The sequence below is a fragment of the Corylus avellana genome, chromosome 6 (genome assembly GCF_965113065.1).
Source record: "Corylus avellana chromosome 6, dhCorAvel1.hap1.2, whole genome shotgun sequence".
In the NCBI taxonomy this organism is placed as follows: Eukaryota; Viridiplantae; Streptophyta; class Magnoliopsida; order Fagales; family Betulaceae; genus Corylus; species Corylus avellana.
The window spans coordinates 1,404,256-1,423,110 of record NC_142495.1 but is presented as its reverse complement, the minus strand read 5'-3'; the positions used below and the strand labels follow the sequence as shown (position 1 = coordinate 1,423,110).

General features: G+C 34.5%; 3 protein-coding genes across 6 annotated transcripts; all 3 read left to right on the top strand.

The window, feature by feature from the left end:
• Window positions 1–2,304: 2,304 nt before the first annotated feature.
• Window positions 2,305–6,078, top strand: LOC132187219 (CASP-like protein 5C1). The gene is made up of 3 exons (XM_059601457.2): window positions 2,305–2,499; window positions 5,285–5,417; window positions 5,505–6,078. Exons 1-3 carry the CDS (start codon window positions 2,369–2,371, stop codon window positions 5,697–5,699), a joined length of 459 nt encoding a protein of 152 aa, XP_059457440.1. The 5' UTR covers window positions 2,305–2,368; the 3' UTR covers window positions 5,700–6,078.
• A 1,130-nt stretch (window positions 6,079–7,208) lies between these two features.
• Window positions 7,209–11,639, top strand: LOC132187535 (pentatricopeptide repeat-containing protein At2g29760, chloroplastic). 3 transcript variants are annotated; one of them, XM_059601878.2, is made up of 5 exons: window positions 7,209–9,313; window positions 9,411–9,565; window positions 10,768–10,846; window positions 10,950–11,201; window positions 11,329–11,639. In XM_059601878.2, the coding sequence occupies exon 1, from the start codon at window positions 7,277–7,279 to the stop codon at window positions 9,272–9,274; it is 1,998 nt and encodes a 665-aa protein (XP_059457861.2). In that variant the 5' UTR covers window positions 7,209–7,276; the 3' UTR covers window positions 9,275–9,313; window positions 9,411–9,565; window positions 10,768–10,846; window positions 10,950–11,201; window positions 11,329–11,639. The 3 variants fall into 3 exon arrangements, with proteins under 3 accessions (XP_059457861.2, XP_059457860.2, XP_059457862.2); XM_059601877.2 differs by having other exon boundaries at window positions 7,209–9,565; XM_059601879.2 differs by lacking the exon at window positions 10,768–10,846 and having other exon boundaries at window positions 7,209–9,565.
• Window positions 11,640–16,324: 4,685 nt separating this feature from the next.
• LOC132188174 (uncharacterized) lies at window positions 16,325–17,154 on the top strand. Of its 2 annotated transcripts, XM_059602578.2 has the most exons (2): window positions 16,325–16,779; window positions 16,813–17,154. In XM_059602578.2, exons 1-2 carry the CDS (start codon window positions 16,436–16,438, stop codon window positions 16,919–16,921), a joined length of 453 nt encoding a protein of 150 aa, XP_059458561.1. In that variant the 5' UTR covers window positions 16,325–16,435; the 3' UTR covers window positions 16,922–17,154. The 2 variants fall into 2 exon arrangements, with proteins under 2 accessions (XP_059458561.1, XP_059458560.1); XM_059602577.2 differs by having other exon boundaries at window positions 16,325–17,154.
• Window positions 17,155–18,855: the final 1,701 nt, after the last annotated feature.

The window sequence follows — 18,855 nt, the reverse complement described above, 5'->3', positions numbered from 1 at the left end:
AGCTTATTGGAAACGACCCATTTAATTATGTGGTGTGCTCTTACGTTAATACATTTAGGCGATTTTATTTCATTAGTTTAGCCGATGGATCCAAGAACTCTTTATTTGTTATTTATTGAAAACATAAAAAAGAAATGTATAAATTATAATATACAAAGAGAGTTGATTTTATACACCAACAGCAAAAAATAATAACAGAAGAGTTGATAGAAATAGGTATGAGAGAGTTTTTTTTTTTTTTTTTTTTTGTAGGGAATGTACGAGAGAGTTGAAAATTAATTATAATAATGAAATTATGTATTCCGCATTGAAAAAGACATAAAAAAAGATCTTTGAATATGATGTATATCTTGTTTATTATGATCCGTGCCGTGTGAATAACTCAGCAATACATGCAATATATAATAATAATAATGAACTCAGCAATAAAAGGGAAGAAAAAAAAATGTTAAAAAAATGCTATGAATTTAACTTTGGTGGAAGAGGCAACTTACCATTCAAATTGCTTTCAAATGAGTAACCTCTAAAAATTAAGTTTTTATTTTATTATTATTTCATTCTATTGATGTAGTTGTGTTAATGAACTTTTATTTTTTATTTTTTTAACAAAAGCTGACGCAATCATCATTAAAATATTAGTTCTTAATTTAATCATCATTAGTAATGTTGAATAATAATAAAATAAAAATATAATTTATTAACATTACTCCTTCCAAATTCTAGACAGCTTCAATATTCATCCAACTAAGTATTGAGAACCAAATATATATATATATATATGATCAATTGAAAGGCACCATAGGAAATCAAAGTATACATGTGTTTTTCTCTCCATAATACTCATTTAATGTGACACTATCATCATTTAATATGTCACCGAGACATGGGTTGTACTGTAACGAACTTACTATGAATGCTATGTGCTATTCTTATGTGTTATGTTTTCTAGGTCTTAGGTGGATATTATTTAAAAATAAAAAATAAAAAATAAAAGTTGCTCTTACTTCTCTCACTTAGTTTTTATAAAATAATATCTACCTAAGACCAGGACAAGGAGTAGGTGTCAACATATGGTTAACCGCCCGTTATGGTTAGTAACTCTAATAACCTCTAACCGTTTTTTTTTTTTTTTTTTTTTAAAAAAAAAAAACAAAACGATGTCGTTTCTATAGTAATAAGATAAAATTATAACATCGTTTATATATTTTTATATATATTTAAAATTTTAAACACAAATGTATATATATATATATATATATATATATGCGGTTAGCTGTTTTTTCTAATCACCTTAAAAATCAGTTGAATAATCATAAGGACTATTTTTTTTATCTTCTTTTTATCCTCCTAGAGCTAATGTGGCTTTTAAAATTATCATTAAATTTTAGATGAATCATACTTGAATTTTGATTCAATGGTGACTTTAAAAGCCACATCAACTTTAGGAGGATAAAAAGATGGTTCATAACATTACTCAAAGCAGTTAGTACGATTAGCGGACGATTATTAACCGCCTACCTTTTCACTCATAGCTAGGAGAAAACAAGAAGAACACTAAGAAAACATCTAACATTTTCGAGAACTTGATGAGCCTTTAATAACTCTACATTTGAGTAATTAACTATTTCACAATAAAACTCACAAAAAATAAATAAATAAATAAATAAAAAGACTATTTCATAAGAGATATTATTGTATTTTTCCAAAATGATTTATCCTTGGAGGCAAGTTCATTATTTTTGGGAGACCAAATTAGGATTTTTTTCTTTCGGTTTTTGATTGTGATTTGTGAGTAGTTGAATTTGGACCATCCAAATGGAAGGTGCTTGCCAGTCCATTCAGACCCCATGGACGCCTGCAACAATTTTCTCCCTTCACATTGAATAAATGAGGAATATTTTCGAAATAATTTTATTTAAATTTAAATTATTATTTTTGGATGAAAAATATTTATCCGAAAAAATAAAAAGTAGATAAATAAAAATAAAAAATAGTAAAAAGTAGAGAAAATATACAAATCAAAGCCCTGCCGGAGAAAAGCAAATCCACTCAGGAAGGAGAAGATGCCAAGCCGCGCACCATTGTAATTACTCACTTTGACTCTATTTCCCTTATTTTCCTTTCTCGGAATTCCTTTTCCATCTCACACGTACAAGCTTACCATTCATCCAAATTCCCATTTCTCTTCACCAACAACCGTAAATACTTTGTAATTTCATCCCCATTCCCACATTTACTTTTCAGCTTTTATATTCAATTCCCAACCGGTACATTCTCTCTGGTACATGAGAATTCCTGAAAGGCATGGCTAGAGCCTCTGAGAATTGGAGATGACTATGACGAGGCCTTGCATGCAAGCAATAATAGCATGGACGAGCTGCCAGGGGCATTGGGCACCAGCGCCAGCTTGGCTCTGCGGTTGGGTCAGACTGTCTTCTCCTCTGCATCCCTTCTCTTCATGTGCTTGGACGTTGAGTTCTACAGCTATACTGCCTTCTGGTAATCTCCAATTTCCTTTTACCTTGAGCTTCAAGATTGTGTTTTGATTGAACCCTTTTTGTGGGTATAAGTCTCCAGTACCCATCTCTTTCTCTTCAAATTTGATCCCAATTCTTGTGTGTTACCCTGTGGGTGCTATGGATTACTACCCAGATCACTTTTTTTTTTCCTCTCTGGGAACGTGGGAAAAGCTGTGATGGTCATAAGGTGAATGAACTATGCTTGTTAAAGAGTTTGGTTGGTGGAAAACATGAGAATTCTACCATATTTGTTGGGTTTAGTGATGAGAAATTTTTCAGCCAATGAATTTTGGTTTTTCTTGGTTGGAGAAAGCTGACATGTATGCAGGTAGCGAAGGAATTGATCGGAAGTACATGAATTTAAAGACTTTTTGGAATCTGTTTGGGTCAAGAGAGGAGGTTTAGGATAATGGGACTTCTTCTTCTTTTTTTAAAGGATAATGAGTTTTAGATTTACTTCTGTTTTGTTGAATATCTCATGGATGTAGGCTCATTTTGCCTGAATTTAACTGACTAGGATATAAATCAGGAGAAGGAGCAGTGAGTTAGAAGAGTTTTTAGGGTCGGCCTGTGTATACTATATACTATATATTCATGTTTATGTGCTGGTTTGTGTGCCAATGTTTATCAATTCTCACTTTTTGTATCTTCGAATGCCTATGAAAATTACCAACTGTGACTAAGGCTTAGTTCAGTTAAGTTAATGAAAATTGTAAATTGAAGATGTGAGTTGGTGGTAGGTATTTTTAGGAACGATGGTCTGAACACGACTGAATAAAGGGCTCAAAATGACTTAACTTTGACACCTCACACTTCAAGGTTTGACATACTTCAGTTTATAGAGAGCTTGTGAATCATTTGCATTCTGGTTTGTATTTGAGTAATCTCTAATCTATTTCGTATACTCTCTGATTCTAAGAGTAAGGGACTAGCATTAAACTTTGATTTCTAGAAATAAAATTATGCAGCAGGTCTTGGTGAGGACTATTTGAAATAAAGCGTTTTGCGTGTTTGTTGAAGTAGTTCGCTCAATATTTTTGAGAGTTTGGCTTAAAAGCTCTTCTTAATACTCACATTTGCCTAGTCATATAGGATCAGTCACTATGTTTGGTAACAAGAAAACCATGGGATTATGGTCAAGGTTTGAAAGTTTCTAAAGTCTCTACTACAAAGACTCTTAAATCGATGGGACTTAAGGTTTGGAGCATTTAATTTTTTAATAACGTTGTTTACAGACTTGGAAGTGTTGGTATGAAGAGAAAAGAAGGTGAGAAGTTATTATTTTTGTGTGTGTGCTTCAATCTCATGAAAAGCTTGGTTAGAATATGAAGTATTCCTAGAGGGTAATCAAAATACTAGTAGTACACTGCTTTTCCATAAATTGGTGGGGGGATATGAGGTTTTTATGTATAACCAGTACATGTAATTTATATTAATTTTACTTTTTAAATATATTGGGCGTGTAAAAACTCGTCAATAAAGAAGTATCTTCTTTATCAATTTACTCCGGACAAGGAATAATAGAAGAGCTCCTGGACGATAAGATGTCTTTTATGAGGTAAAATGTCACATGGAAAATAACCCATTCTATAATAAAGCAAATTAAGTTTCAACATCAATACCAGGCTACATTCGAGGTCATTCTTTGTTGCAGATGCAAGTGATTTTGACTAAGGATGGATTATTAAAGAAGCATGGAATATTTTTTAGGAGTTTGTTCAGTTTGTTTTATTTTTTTGATCAGTAAGACTTTGTTCTAATTGTGATGACTAATATTGTCCTACTCTTTTGTTATCTTTTGGTAGAATTAGCCTCTAAGCTTTACTTGAGTTAAAGAGGGAGAATGACATAAGGAGAGCATAAGACACTAGAAGAAATATAGAAAGGTGGTTCTAAAGATCTTCTTTTTTACTTTTTCTTTTGGCCTCGGGGGAGGGGGTAAGTTTCCATTTGATCTTCCTTACATTTTAATATATCTTCAATGTCCTCTGGATATGGCATAACTGTAAATTCCGTGAATGTCTTAGGATTTTGGAATTAAGAAGTAGGTAATTTGGCACATATCATCTCTGATGACTGTTTAACAAGGCATGCCTTAGGAGGCTTAGGCTTTGGTTTCTATTTGCCTTTAAATTAATGTTGAAGTTATCTCCATTTTTCAGCTTTCCAGTTCATAAGAACTTTGAGTAGAACATTGTAAATCACTGGCTGCTGCTCAAGTTATAACAATCTTAAATTGTGATGTTTGAGATGCTAGAATCTGGTTTACCAAAAGCTTCCCTTGGAGTGAAATTCACATTTGATACAGTTGAGAACCAAATCTGTGTCTGTAGACTTCGTGTACAGTTACTACGTCTTGTATGTCACTCTTTGTGATAATGGAAGGTCCTTATCAGCTAATGATCAATTATAGAGTAGATGTGTCCGCAACGTCCTCAAGTTAGAATCAAAGGCTTGATTTTTTTTTACGAACATGTTAAGGTGCTTTTACTTGGAAGACTGCAACATATATACAGAAGCGATGAGCATGGCCCTGGAAATTGAATTACCAAATTGGTTACGTTGTCTTATTCATTAATATCAAAATCACATGACGCCATTTTCAATTATTTATGAGATGTTAGAACATATATTATGTCTATGTTGCTTTAATTATGCAGCAGTGTGCTATAAAAAAATTGAAGGGTTTCAAGTCACAGGAATTTTTTTTTTTTTTTTTAAGTTCATATCTTTAACTTTTGTTATTGCTCTTGTTGATTTAACAGCTATTTGGTGACAGTCATGGGCTTGGTCATTCCATGGAGCATGACATTATTAGTGGTGGATGCATACTCTGTCTTCATTAGATGTTTACCCCGTCAACCAAGAATAATGTTGGTCATCGTTGTAGGAGACTTGGTACATGTGATTTTCAATTAACTTGAACTTTATGATATCATCCTTTTCAAATCCTTAAAAGGAATATAATGTTTTGTTCTATCACAGATTTTGTCATTTCTCTTGCTAGCTGCGGCATCCTCAACAGCTAGTGTAACAGATCTCCTGCTTGAAGCCGGTGGATTCTACTGCCCTGAAAGGTTATGTAGTAGATATCAGTTGTCTGCCACAATGGCTTTCCTGTCTTGGTTCCTTTCATTGGCTTCATCTCTCTTCAATCTTTGGCTTCTTCCTTCTTTGTAAAATTCTGGGTGGAGGTTCCCAAATGGGTAAATATTGAGAAAGTCATGTTTACCAACTTCAAATTTTGTTCATTGATAGTGTTTCACATCAACAGAAATATCAAATATGATACAATTGGTTGGATCATTGTAAATTTGATAAATTCTACAGCCTAATAAGTAAGGTGTTGCAAAGCCTCTTTTCCCATTTGTGTTTCCATTTGGAATTGTGGGAAAGAGATGTAAAGCTCTTCTTTTATAGTAAGATTTGAAACTTTAACACCATGACAACATTGGCTAGAAAATTTATATGTCCAGAAAGCTTCCGGGAGTGAATTGTGACCAGACAAGATTGGAATAATTGCTTTATGCTACATACCATACAAACATATGATGTGGCAAGGTATAGTAGCAATGGGGTTTTATTTTATTTTCTTAATAAAGGTTTGATCCAACGGCTATTAGACTTTGTCGTATCAATGTTTGCGTAGCATGTAACATTATTCATCCAACAAGTTAAGTCGTTTAGCGAAATGCTTACCTTCTTCCCTATGGTCTGATGACTATATGTAATAAATATCCATTCACTAGTCACTACAAAGGACACGTGGATGTCCTGAAGGATTTGTTTGATATGTAAAACTTTGATTGAATTAAATATGTAGTAGATTATGCTGTATATGAAACTTTTGATTGTGGCGCAGTTTGTAGTGTCTCGTTAAAGATAAGATATTTTAACTGAAAAACAAAATAGTAGTGAAGTAACACTAACCATACAATTAGGCATAACTTGAAAAGTTGAAGAATATATTTTTGGAAGAGATCTCTTCTGCTTTATTTAGCGGGACATGATAAGCCAATCCGCTGGATCCTAACAAGTAAATCCTAAGGTACATTTGGATTTGTGTGGTTTCTAAACCTACAATTTAAAAAATACCTCGATTTTGGCCAATAATCGAAAACTGGGACCAAGTTGACACCCCTACCTTTCACGGTAGCAAACTTTAAAAAGTGTAATTTAAAAACACAGTTAAGAGTTTAGTAAAATTATGATTAGGCATTTAAATTGCTGTTTAACCTTTAAAATTATATATTTTGTCTCTTGCTTGCAATTTTTTTTTTTTTTTTTTTTTAAAAAAAAAAAACAAATTTAATCATAATTTTTAAAAATACATTTTTCTACAATTTTGTTTAAAATCACACTTTTGGTCTGCTTGGTCTGTGCATTGGACGTAGAAATTAGCTACTTTCAACAAATTGAAATACATAATAGAATTAATATTTTTACATTTTTTAAGTAATTATATTGTGAAATTCTTAAAATTTTTAATTATTATTATTTTTTAATTAAATGCTCGAGATTTTATGGTATTAATATTTGTCATTAAATTCAATACAATTAAATTAAATACCATGAATTAACAAAATGTTAAAATTCGAATTATGTAAATTAAAAAATAATAATTAAAATTTTAAGAACAAGTATTTTAAGAAAACGGCATAGTTTTCCGCATTGCACGTAAAATTTCAAAAAACCGTGGCAAACCATTCCCTTCCAAAGCTCAAACCAAATGCGGCAAATGCCCAACGGCAACGATCATGTCCTTCACTCTCAAATACTCGACCGTTGGTTCCCGCCTTAAGCACTCCCTCTTCCATTTCCACTTTCTATCCACCACTTTGACCCACAGATTCAAGTCTCCCACTCACCAAAACCTCCACCACCTCCTAGAGAGATGCTCATCCATGAGAGAACTCAAGCTACTCCATGCCCAGATCATCCTCCGTGGCCTAACCCACGAGACCCTCACTCTCGGAAAATTAATTTCTTTCTGTGCTGTTGCCGACACAGGCAATCTTGAATACGCACGCCTCGTGTTCGAGCAAATGCCAGAACCCAATAAATTTATGTACAATAGTTTGATAAGGGGTTACTCAAATGGTGATGATCCAATAATGGCAATTTTGCTCTACCGCCGAATGATTGATTCAGGGCTTTCGCCAAACGAGTTTACTCTTCCTTTTGTTCTTAAGGCTTGCACTCGAAAATTGGCGTATTGGGAAGCTGTGCTTGTTCATGGTCAAGCCATTAAACTAGGAATTGGGTCTCAAGTTTGCGTGCAAAACGCACTTATTAGTGTGTATTCTATTTGTAGGTTGATTCAATGTGCCTGGAAGGTGTTTGATGAGATTTTGGAAAGGACTTTAGTCTCGTGGAATTCGATGATTGGTGGGTATTCTAGAATGGGTTGTCGCAAGGAAGCATTTTTGTTGTTTCAGGGGATGAGAAAATTGGGGATGGAGCCTGACAAGTTCACTTTAGTTAGTTTACTTTCTGTTTGTTCACAAGGTTGTGATTTGTATCTGGGAAGATGTCTGCATCTCTATATTGTGATTATGGGAGTTAAGGTTGATCTAATCGTGAGAAATGCTCTCGTGGATATGTATGCTAAGTGTGGGCATTTGCATTCAGCTAAAATGGTTTTTGATCACATGCCTGATAAAAATGTGGTCTCATGGACTTCCATGGTTACTGCATATGGTAGGCATGGGCTCACTCAATCCGCTCAGCAAATTTTTGATAGCATGCCTGTGAAAAATGTGGTTTCTTGGAATTCAATGATGTCGTCTTATGTCCAAGAAGGTCGTTGTAGGGAAGCTTTGAATCTCTTCCACAAGATGTGTGATTTGAGGGTGGTGCCGGATGAGGCTACCTTTGTTAGCGTTTTTTCAGCCTGTAGCCAAATTGGAGATCTGATCATGGGAAAGAAGATCCATAATTACATGTGCAGTAACAATTTAATACCCAGTGTTACTCTATATAACTCCCTCATAGACATGTATGCAAAGTGTGGGGCCTTTAGAATTGCCATGGATATCTTTTACGAGATGCCAGAACAGAATTTAGTGTCCTGGAATGTTGTTATTGGGGCCATGGCACTGCATGGATGTGGCTTGGAGGCTATTGACCTCTTTGAAAAGATGCAAGCCTGCGGAGTTTGGCCGGATGAGATCACTTTCACAGGATTGCTTTCTGCTTGTAGTCACAGTGGTCTTGTGGACTTGGGTAGATATTACTTTGACAAAATGGTTTCCATTTACAGGCTACCGTATGAAATTGAGCACTATGCTTGCATGGTTGATCTTCTGGGGCGATCAGGGCTACTAGAAGAAGCAATTAGGTTGATAGGAGGAATGCCTATGAAGCCTGATGTTGTGGTTTGGGGTGCCTTGCTCGGTGCTTGTAGGACCTATGGCAATATCGACGTTGCAAAGCAAATCCTAAAGCAGCTGTTGGTGATGGAGCCACAGAGTCCGGGGCTTTATGTGCTTCTCTCAAATATATACTGTGAAGCTGAAAGATGGGAAGATGTGAAGAAGATAAGGAAACTAATGAATGACCATGGCATCAAAAAGTGCAGAGCAATTAGCTTCATCGAAATGGATGGATGTGTTTATGAATTTCTTGTTGATGACAAGAGACATGAAACCTCAAGCAGTATATACTGCATACTTGATCAATTAACAGATCATTTGAAGTCTTTAGGATATTCATGTAGCCTTTCAAGTGCATATTTGGACATAGAGGAAATCTAGCGCTGTGCCGATTTTTTTGTTGAATCAAGTTATGAGAAAGTAAATCCAAACTCTTAAGGATTCCTTAACCTTTTCTTTCCCCTTCCATCAATTGTTAAATCTTACGGTAATTGTCCTTCTGATTATGTTTGGCTAGGCCTTGCACGAAAGCAATAATAGCATGGACGAGCTGCCAGGGGCATTGGTGCCCAGCAGCGCCAGCTCGGCTCTGCAGTTGGGTCAGACTTTCTCCGCTTCCTCCCTTCTCTTCAGGTGCTTGGGCGTTGAGTTCTAGAGCTGCACTGCCCTCTGGTAATCCCCAATTTCCTTTTACCTTGAGCTTCAAGATTGTGTTTTGATTGAACCCTTTTGTGGGTTTGGCTTATAATTCTTTAGTACCCATCTCTTTGTATTCAAATTTGATCCCAATTCTTGTGTGTTACTCTGTGGGTGCTATGGATTACTATCCAGATAACTTCTTTATTTTTTTTTCTTTCTCTGGGAACATGGGAAAAGTTGTGATGATCAATTGATCATTATGGTGAATGAACTATGTTTTTTTTATAGAGCTTGGTAATTGGTGAAAAACATGAGAAAAGTGATGGGAAATTTTTCAGCCAATGAATTTTCGTTTCTCTTGGTTGGAGAAAGTAAACATGTTCACAGGTAGCGAAGTGGTTTGTATTGGAGTAAACGTGTAAAGGCCGGGTTCCTTAAAGTAAGAGACTAGTATTGAACTTTTTAATTTCTAGAAATAAAAAATAGGAAAAATTTTACTAATTATACCCCTAAAGTTTAAAGTCATATTTAAAATTTTTACAATATATGCCACACTTCTGTTAAAATTTTCAATTAAAATCATACCCCTTTTAAAAAAAAAAAAAAAAAAAAAAAAAATTGCTCCATGGCTCCACGGCTAGCAGTGGGTCAAGTTGATCCATTTTATTTTTTATTTTTAAAGAAGACGAGAGGTTATTATTTTTGTGCATGTGCCGCAAACTCATGGAAATTAATTAAACTTAATTGGTTAGAATATGAAGTATATTCCTAGAAGATAACATTCAATCAGAATACTGCTTTTACATATGCGTAAAAAGTGCATGTAATTAATATTAATTTTACAAAAAAAAAAAAGAAGAAGAAGGATTTACGGAAACATCAAATATGATATAATTAATTACAGCCTACTAATTAGTAAGGAGGAGTGTCCTTACCCTATTCTGTGTAGGAGTCCTTCTACTTCTACTTCTACTTCTACAGGTAGGATTTGTAGCTTGTCCAATAAGTTTGAACCTCCAAATACTAAACTGGATTGGATTAGTAAACCATAATCTATATAAATGTGTTTGATCATACATTAATGAAGAAAAAAAAATTAAAATTAAAATCTTGGTAGTATTGATTGTTACGTCAATTATGCCAGCGCTTCCAACCTGGGTGATCTCCATTTTAGACGCCCAATTCTATAATCCATGCGAGGAACACCCAATTAAAAACTATATCTTTTTCTGCAGTGATTGTCATGGAAAATTATTTTGTGAAACTTGTAAAAAAACCATGGGTGACGAGCATCAAGGTCACAAAATTCTCAAAGTAAGGCTTTTCTTTTCTTTTCTTTTCTTTTCTTTAACGGGGGTTTAATTATATATATATTATATTTCTTCAACTCATAATTCTTGGCTTTTCTTTTTTGCAGGTTTTCAAAGCTTCGTATAAGACTGCGATTCGGCTTACAGACATTGCAGCGGTATTTGATGTTTCCGATATACTCCCTTATGTAATTAATAGAAAGGATATTGTGTTTCTTCATAAGAAGCAAGCAGAAAAACCGCATATACCTCGTGCTAACGCTAATCACAAGCACTGTGAAATATGTGGATATGAACTGGATTCGTCCAAGGCTAGTATGGTGGAGAAAAGATTTTGTTCAATCGCATGCAAAGTAGAAGTACGTAGGATATGATATGATCGATCTTATTATATATCTTTTTTCAATTGTTCGATTTTTCTTCTTTTTTATTAATTTTTAGTTTTTAGTTTTCTGATTCGCAGAAATAATTTTTGTTTGCATGCAGGCCAAAATCAGGAAGAATTATTCAGCGGTAGATGGATGTGCAAGAACAAGAAGGGTTGATCGAGCTGTTCAATCTTGGGGGAAAAGAAGTAGACGAGGGACATCCACTGCGTCTTTTCGCAAAAGAAGTCGAAAAGGGACTCCTACAAGGTCTCCTTTCTTTTAGATTTTCTTGAGACGGATGGAAGCAAACCTAGAGGATTTTTATTATTTTTAATGTTCTATGATATTGATTTTATTTTACGTTTGAAGTTAGAAAGGCATTATAAGCATTACTTTCAAGAAAGAAAAATGTTAGAACTATAATTGTGATAGGAGGATGTTAAGGTTTTTTTTTTTTTTTTTTTTTTTTTTTGGAGGATTACTATACTTATACCTCAATTTACCATTTAATTTGTAATGTTACTCTAATGTTTCAATTTGGTCAATATAGTAGGGTGAAAAGGCGGAAGTTTTTATGGTAATATGATAATACCCTACTACATACGACATCATTTCTAAATTTTAATATATTTTTATATATATTTAAACACAAAAACGACGTCGTTTCATTTATTTTCATATTCTTATATATATATAAATATAATATATATTATATAATATAAATGAAGGCAGTTAACTGTTCCTTTTCATCCCTACATGCAATATATCTTATCAATCTACCATTGAGCTTCCAATGCCCCCCTTCTGCCTCAAAATGACAAAAATATCATTCATAACAATAAAGAAATAAATAAATAAAATTTAAAAAAGAAAAAGAGAGGGACAAAATTGAGAATATACTGAAGTAATACCTTTTTTCTTTATTTTTTTTAATTTTATGTAGGGTATTTTTGTTATTTTGGGGTCCCAAGAGGTAGATATTCCAATTCTAATGGTTCATTAACCAATTTCAAATATTTGAGGAACATTACAAAATTGAGAGTTAGATTGAATAGTTTTCCCAACAATAATAATAATAATAAATAATGTATGTGACTTTAATCACATGTTGACATATTTTAACAAGTTGTAAAATAGTTGTAGGCCAATTTTTAAGTCTAGCACGCGCGCGCGCGCACACACATATATATATTAAAAAAAAAGTTGAGATGTGCTTTAATCACATGTTGACATATATTAATAAGTTGTAAAATAGTTGTAGGCCAATTTTTAAGTCTAGCACGCGCACGCGCACGCACGCGCGCACACACACATACATATATATATTAGAAAAAAAGTTGAGATGTGCTTTAATCACATGTTGACATATATTAACAAGTTGTAAAATAGTTGTAGGCCAATTTTTAAGTCTAGCACGTGCGCGTGCACACACACACTATATATATATATATATATAAAAGTTGAGATGTGTTTGATATCATTCTCCTACACATCTATTATTATCCATATTTTTTTATTTTAAAAAAATCCACCATTGAAGAAACCAAAGATCTCTCAAAAAAGTTGAATGTTCCTAAGCATGGGCAGGATGCAATGAACGCTTTTATAACATGGAATTAATGCGTTTGTTAAGCATAGATATGATTGCATTCGATGAATTTTGACTATGGGAGTGTCTTCTTGCATGCAAAGTGCCCAATGCCCATCAGCGAGGAACTTTCATGGTTGCAACCGTTGTTCCTATCAAAGATGCCAACAGAATTTGTTGTCTAAATTAACCTTGGAAATCTATTACATTAATTTTAGATCGGATTCTCTTCATGGGTGTGTCTAATTCCCCCTTAAATCGACATAATTGTGCTTCTAATGTGTTTATGCCGGTTCTCTTAAAAAAAAAAAAAAAAAATGTGTTTATGCCGGTTGTTGGGGTTTATTAATGTTTAGTTGCCAACTGTATGTCCTTCTCAATCCAATTGATTTGCCCAACAAATATCAAATCCTTCATTATTATTATTATAAACCACTTGTATTATCAGATTTATCATATATGTAATGTACCCACGGGCGGAACCAAGGGCCTGGCTTCCCGATTTTCATTTATATAAAATTAATTATATATACAATTACCATAATGGCGTGCTAAGAACTAACTAAAACAGTAAAACACACCAATATAGTAATAATTTGTAGAATTTTCTTGCCAGTAAAAAAGCAATGTGATTAATCAACATGTGCTGTAAATCATTAACAACCGCTAGCAGAGTAGATATTTTATTCTGAGCAAAAGAAGATAGTACAAAAGACAACCCAAAGGAGGTAGGTTGACTGAAAAAGCTCCATAAATAAATTTAATTATCTTTTTGGTTAAGGAAAGGGTAAAGGAAAGCTGAAAAGCAAAGGACAGGAAAATGATTTATTAAAGAAGTCTTTTTTTATATATGTAGAGTAGAGAGAGAGAGAATTAATAATATTAAAAACCCAAAAAGCGATGGAGCTAAGAGCTCTTTTGTCAAAACTTGCATGATTGCATCTGCATGCACGAGGCTTTTAGAATTGAGTGGGAAAGGGAAGGGGTGAAGAAGCTTCAAGGAAAGGCCTGTGGTGCTCCTTTCTAATTTATCAATTACCTATATTTATTTAATATACAACCAATCAACAACATCAAATCTTTCCAAACAAAGCATGGCTTATGTACATGTTTATTTAATAAAAAATAATAAAAAAAAAAATCTTCCAATAGATAAATATGAGTTTAATATCTTATATATGATGATCAATTATTTGACATTATAGGTAGGCAAGAGAGAGTCTTAGGAGTCTTCGAGACCTCATAAAGTTACTCATAAATTGCATAATGGACACATTTTGGAATGTAGACATAAGAATTTTGTATAAAGAATATATAGAAATTAAAGAGTGATGGAAAAGCATACACCCAACCCAGCAGAGTAAGATCACCTTACGCCAGCCCTTGTCGGATTGTTGGGGGGAGCAGGATCATCTACATCTTCCTTAGACCTTCTCTGCTTCCACGTGGCCTTTTTCTTGCCTTGCAACGAAGCACCCAGGACTCGTACATGCACCATGCCACGTCTCTCCCCCCATTCACCCCCTGCTCTGCTAAATTAAATACCCTCCATTTTCTTCAAAACCACGTCTTCTTTTCCTTTTTTTACTCACTCTTCTATCAAAGCCCTCTTCCTCTGCCATATTTGCTTGTCTGTGGATGGCTAGCTCTTGTCGCCGACATGTTCTTTTTTTGTTTTGACATTCAGATTCAGTATTGGAGAAGAGTTTTGTTTATTCGAAATGCTGGAGATACCTTTCAACCCGTGAAAAATCCTCATTGAATTTTGGCTAAATTTTAATTTTAATGACGATTCAGAACGTGACACTACATTGAAGAGAGAAATAATGGCTTGTTTGTTTGTTCGGCCACATTAAAGAATAGGTTAGGGTCACGCTTCTTTCTTTATGTGTTGTCACGTTCTATGTCATTCACTATAAATGAACCATGTAATTTTTTTTATTTATTTTTTTTTTTTACCGAATAGATGAACTATATATGTAAATTAAAGGTATTAGACAGCAGGCCAAATCTGAATTTGACAAATTTACTGCCCCTGACCTAATTGTACAACATTTTCATTAGAGTTTGTTAAAAAAAATCCTTAATAGTTAAAATGATAAAGCTGCTAAGTGTATTTAAAAAAAATAAGTAATTAAAATAGAGAAAAATATATTTTCAGTCATATGAGTAAGTAAAATTTGTTAGAATTCAAAAGGCTAAAATGCCAAACAAATTGATCCTCTTTCTTATCTCATAGAAGTGTCCAAGCTCTTGTCATGCATCAATGGCCTACCACAGTACCATGGTAAGCTTTCCTTAATTTCCATCACTGTTTTTCGGCTTTTCCATAGCCTCCATTACATCACATGTCATAAATAGGAGATCCACCGTTCGAGATAGTGCGGTGTTAGGTACAGGCCCTATGAATATAGTCCTCAGATAATCTCTACTCCTTTGGCCCACTTTTCGTCACCTGGTCCCGCCTTTCATCGACGGTCAAAGATCTAGGTAGACCTAAAAACACATCCGTGCAATACACACAGTAATTCCACAGTGAAAAGTCGGAGCACAAAGGCCCCAGCCCCTGTCTCCGTAATATCATCTTGAAACGAGGTTACGAGGGTAATTGTTGTAAGACAACGCTAATGACTAATGAGCAAAACACATACAACCTGTCACCACCAACTTACAGCCTGGCGAGCCCTGCCCACTGATCGAAAACTTTGCATCCGTTTTTTTTCTTACCCTGATATTAAATCTAATTCGATTTTGTGCCCTGAAACTCATACAATTTTAATCTAATCCTTTTTATGTCGAGGATTAAAGATTGTAAACGATACTAAAATGGCTAATATGAGAAATCGAGACCAAATAACATGTTACATTATTTCTTTCATAAGGCATCTCTTGAACTAAAATTATTGATATAGCATATAAGAAGGTCAATTTAGCATAATATATTATTTTTATTGACATAAAATAGCATTTTGATGTTCAATTTTGGATGTAGGTATTCAAGACCGAATTCTACGATGTTTTATATTTTTCATTGACATGGCATGACATGTCTGTTATTAGTAAAAAATATATAGTTACTTTTTCTGTTAAAAGAAAACAAAAATTCTTGTCACCCCTCTCTCTTCAATTGTTACATATAATATATATTTTTTTCTATAAAGCATATTCATCTATAAGATATTATTATATTTTTATCGATCACTTAAAAAAATTATGAACCAATGCTGTATATACTTTGTAATATTATATTATTACAACAAACAAAAAAATAAAAATAATAATTTATTCAAATGTTATATATACTATTAACATGTCACCTTCTCTCTCTATTTGCTAATATCTACTGTTCAAATTTTGGAAGGATCAAATTGAAACGATTTGAAATTCAAGGATAGAAAACGAACTCAATCCAATTTCAGGGACTACATATACATATAAGGCTTTTGCTTGTACAAAACGACAAGTCTGACATGGCACCAGGGTACAATTAACGAGGCAGTCCTCCAGTTCTATATATGCACCACCTCGCAGACTCTTTACGCTTCAGCTCCTCTCCGATTACGAAATCCTCCGATCTCCAATCTCCATCATCGGTATCGTCCGATACTTTCAGATAAAAATCGGAATCGGAGGCGAAATGGGTAATTGCAATTCGTCCAGTTCGACGGACGTGGCCACGGCCAAGCTGATCCTACAAGACGGTCGGCTCCAGGAATTCTCGTACCCGGTTAAGGTTTCCTATCTGTTGCAGAAGAATCCCACGTGTTTTATCTGTAACTCCGACGAGATGGATTTCGACGACGTCGTCTCTGCCGTGAACGACAACGAGGTGCTTCAACCGGGTCAGCTGTATTTTGCTTTGCCATTGAGTAAACTCCGGCACCCACTACAGCCAGAGGAAATGGCTGCATTGGCCGTGAAAGCCAGCTCGGCTTTGATGAGAAGTGGGGGTGAGAAATGTGGGTGTCGCCGGAGAGCGGTGTCTCCGGCGGATTTTTCCGGCGGGGAGGGGAGATCTCCCAGAGGAGTCACCACCGGAAGTGGCGGCGGTGGGTTGAGAAGGGGAAGAAATGGTGGTGGTGCTATAAAGTTTTCGGCAATGTTGAGTGCAATACCCGAGTAGAGCTGTAGCCTGTAGAGGTGCTTTGGGGTTAGTGGTGTAAATACTGTAATGATTTGGGGTTCAATTGTTAAAGTCGTAGAGCTATTTCTGTGAATGCTTTGAGCGTTTACTTTTGGTCTGTCGCCCATTTAGGGGTCGTGTTCCAATTTTGCCCCTATTTAGGTTCTTGAGCAAATTTACATAAACACAATGATTGATATCATTGATGAATGATAAATGATCAATGATCGTTTCCTTTCAATTTAAGATTTTGAAACCCTAAAATCTCGTTCTCCAGTGGAGAAAGATGCAAACAATAAACGTAGAATGCCTGCGTACGCTGTCTCTGAAATAATTAATGGGTTAATTAAGAGATAAGACTAGAAGTGTGAGTACATAAAGAAGAGGATAAAACATCATTTTCAACCTCTGACAATTTTGGGGCTTAGATAAACTTCCCAGGATATGGATCACTCCAGCAAATACGTATGATATGTGTGTCATCAACGAGATGTCCAAATTTCCCCCTCCACGCTCCACCCATGTTGGGGTAAGTTTGTTGGACCGCATTAAGATTCCAACAATCCTGTTGTTTTGATGAGAATTTTGTCCTTTTTTGTGTCATTGTAGATATTAAAATTACTATTCTATTTATAAAATATTACTATTTAATTTTAGGGAAAACTTCACTAAGGACTCTCAAACTTCCGCCCGTTTTGAAATACCCCATGAACTTCAAAATCTCTCAATTTAGTCCCCTGAACTTTCAATTGCTTTCAATTTGGACCCCTCCATCAGATTTTAAACGTCACATGACGTTTATACCCCTGACTTTTGTATAAAATACCAACTTCTAAAATGTTTTTTTATTTAAAAAAAAAAAAACAAAAATCAGAAATATTTTGGTCTTTTTTGAATTTTTAACTGCTAAAATTAACGGAATGGTCCAAATTGAGAGCAATTGAAAGTTTAGGGGACTAAATTAAGATATTTTGAAGTTCTGAGGGGGTATTTCAAAACGGATGAAAGTTTGATGGTCCTTAGTGAAGTTTCCCCTTAATTTTAAGAGTCATATCAATTACTACGAATTCATATTCATGTAAGAGCGCTTTTAAGGAGTTACTTTAACTAGGTCGTAGTCAAACAATTGCTAAATTCTAATCCAGTTGAACCGAGATCCTCAATTACAAGAGAGTCCTTACAATTGCATGTCCTTTCGAGAGATAAGGTTCATTAGTTCGAACGTCATTAAAAACCTCTCTCAATCGCAATAGATAGACTATGATTCGAGCAAGAGATCTGCAACCAATCCAGATCTTAGTTTATTTTTGTCTTTAGCAATGGATACCATATGGATATGGCTTAGGTGTAGTTCTTTATTTCAACGGTTCAGATTTAATTTTACTTTATCTTATTTTAATTATAAAAAAAAATTAAATTGAATGAAAACAGTTAAGAAAAATTAGATCAGCCAAAGTGAAATCCATACCAAAAACGCGGAATAGTTCAATGTGGTGGAGTTTGGCTAAACAAACGTGGTTGTGTGGTTTGGTTAATTAGGATTAGAGTGTTTACAGCTGTAACAATGATTATACTAATAATGGCGCTAATGAGATGTGGATTCATAAAAAGTCTATATTTTTAGGTCTATGTTTTGAAGGCGAGCAATTGGGTAAACCGATTTGTGCCCCCTCCTAAGTGCTACCCCTTCTCAATTATCATTGCCCATGGTGTATTGTATATACCACGTATACTATTGCCTATATGGGGGATGTTTATCATGAGAAAATGATGGTTTTAAATGATATGTGACTAGATATAGGTGGTTGCAATGGGACATGCTATTTCCTTTTGGGCTGTTTTTTGGTTGGTTTTGAGAGTGGTTGATTTGGAACTTTCGGCAGAGGACAGTAGTTAGGCTACTAGAATGGACATTGGATATTTTTGCATGTAAT

What these genes read in the sequence shown, in the direction of transcription:
- LOC132187219 (XM_059601457.2), top strand. Translation starts at nt 2,369, where the DNA reads ATGGACGAGCTGCCAGGGGCATTGGGCACCAGCGCCAGCTTGGCTCTG. An exon ending in TACAGCTATACTGCCTTCTG is followed by an intron (nt 2,500 to 5,284) that starts GTAATCTCCAAT and finishes TTGATTTAACAG; the next exon opens with CTATTTGGTGACAGTCATGG. An exon ending in TCATCGTTGTAGGAGACTTG is followed by an intron (nt 5,418 to 5,504) that starts GTACATGTGATT and finishes GTTCTATCACAG; the next exon opens with ATTTTGTCATTTCTCTTGCT.
- LOC132187535 (XM_059601878.2), top strand. Translation starts at nt 7,277, where the DNA reads ATGTCCTTCACTCTCAAATACTCGACCGTTGGTTCCCGCCTTAAGCAC.
- LOC132188174 (XM_059602577.2), top strand. Translation starts at nt 16,436, where the DNA reads ATGGGTAATTGCAATTCGTCCAGTTCGACGGACGTGGCCACGGCCAAG.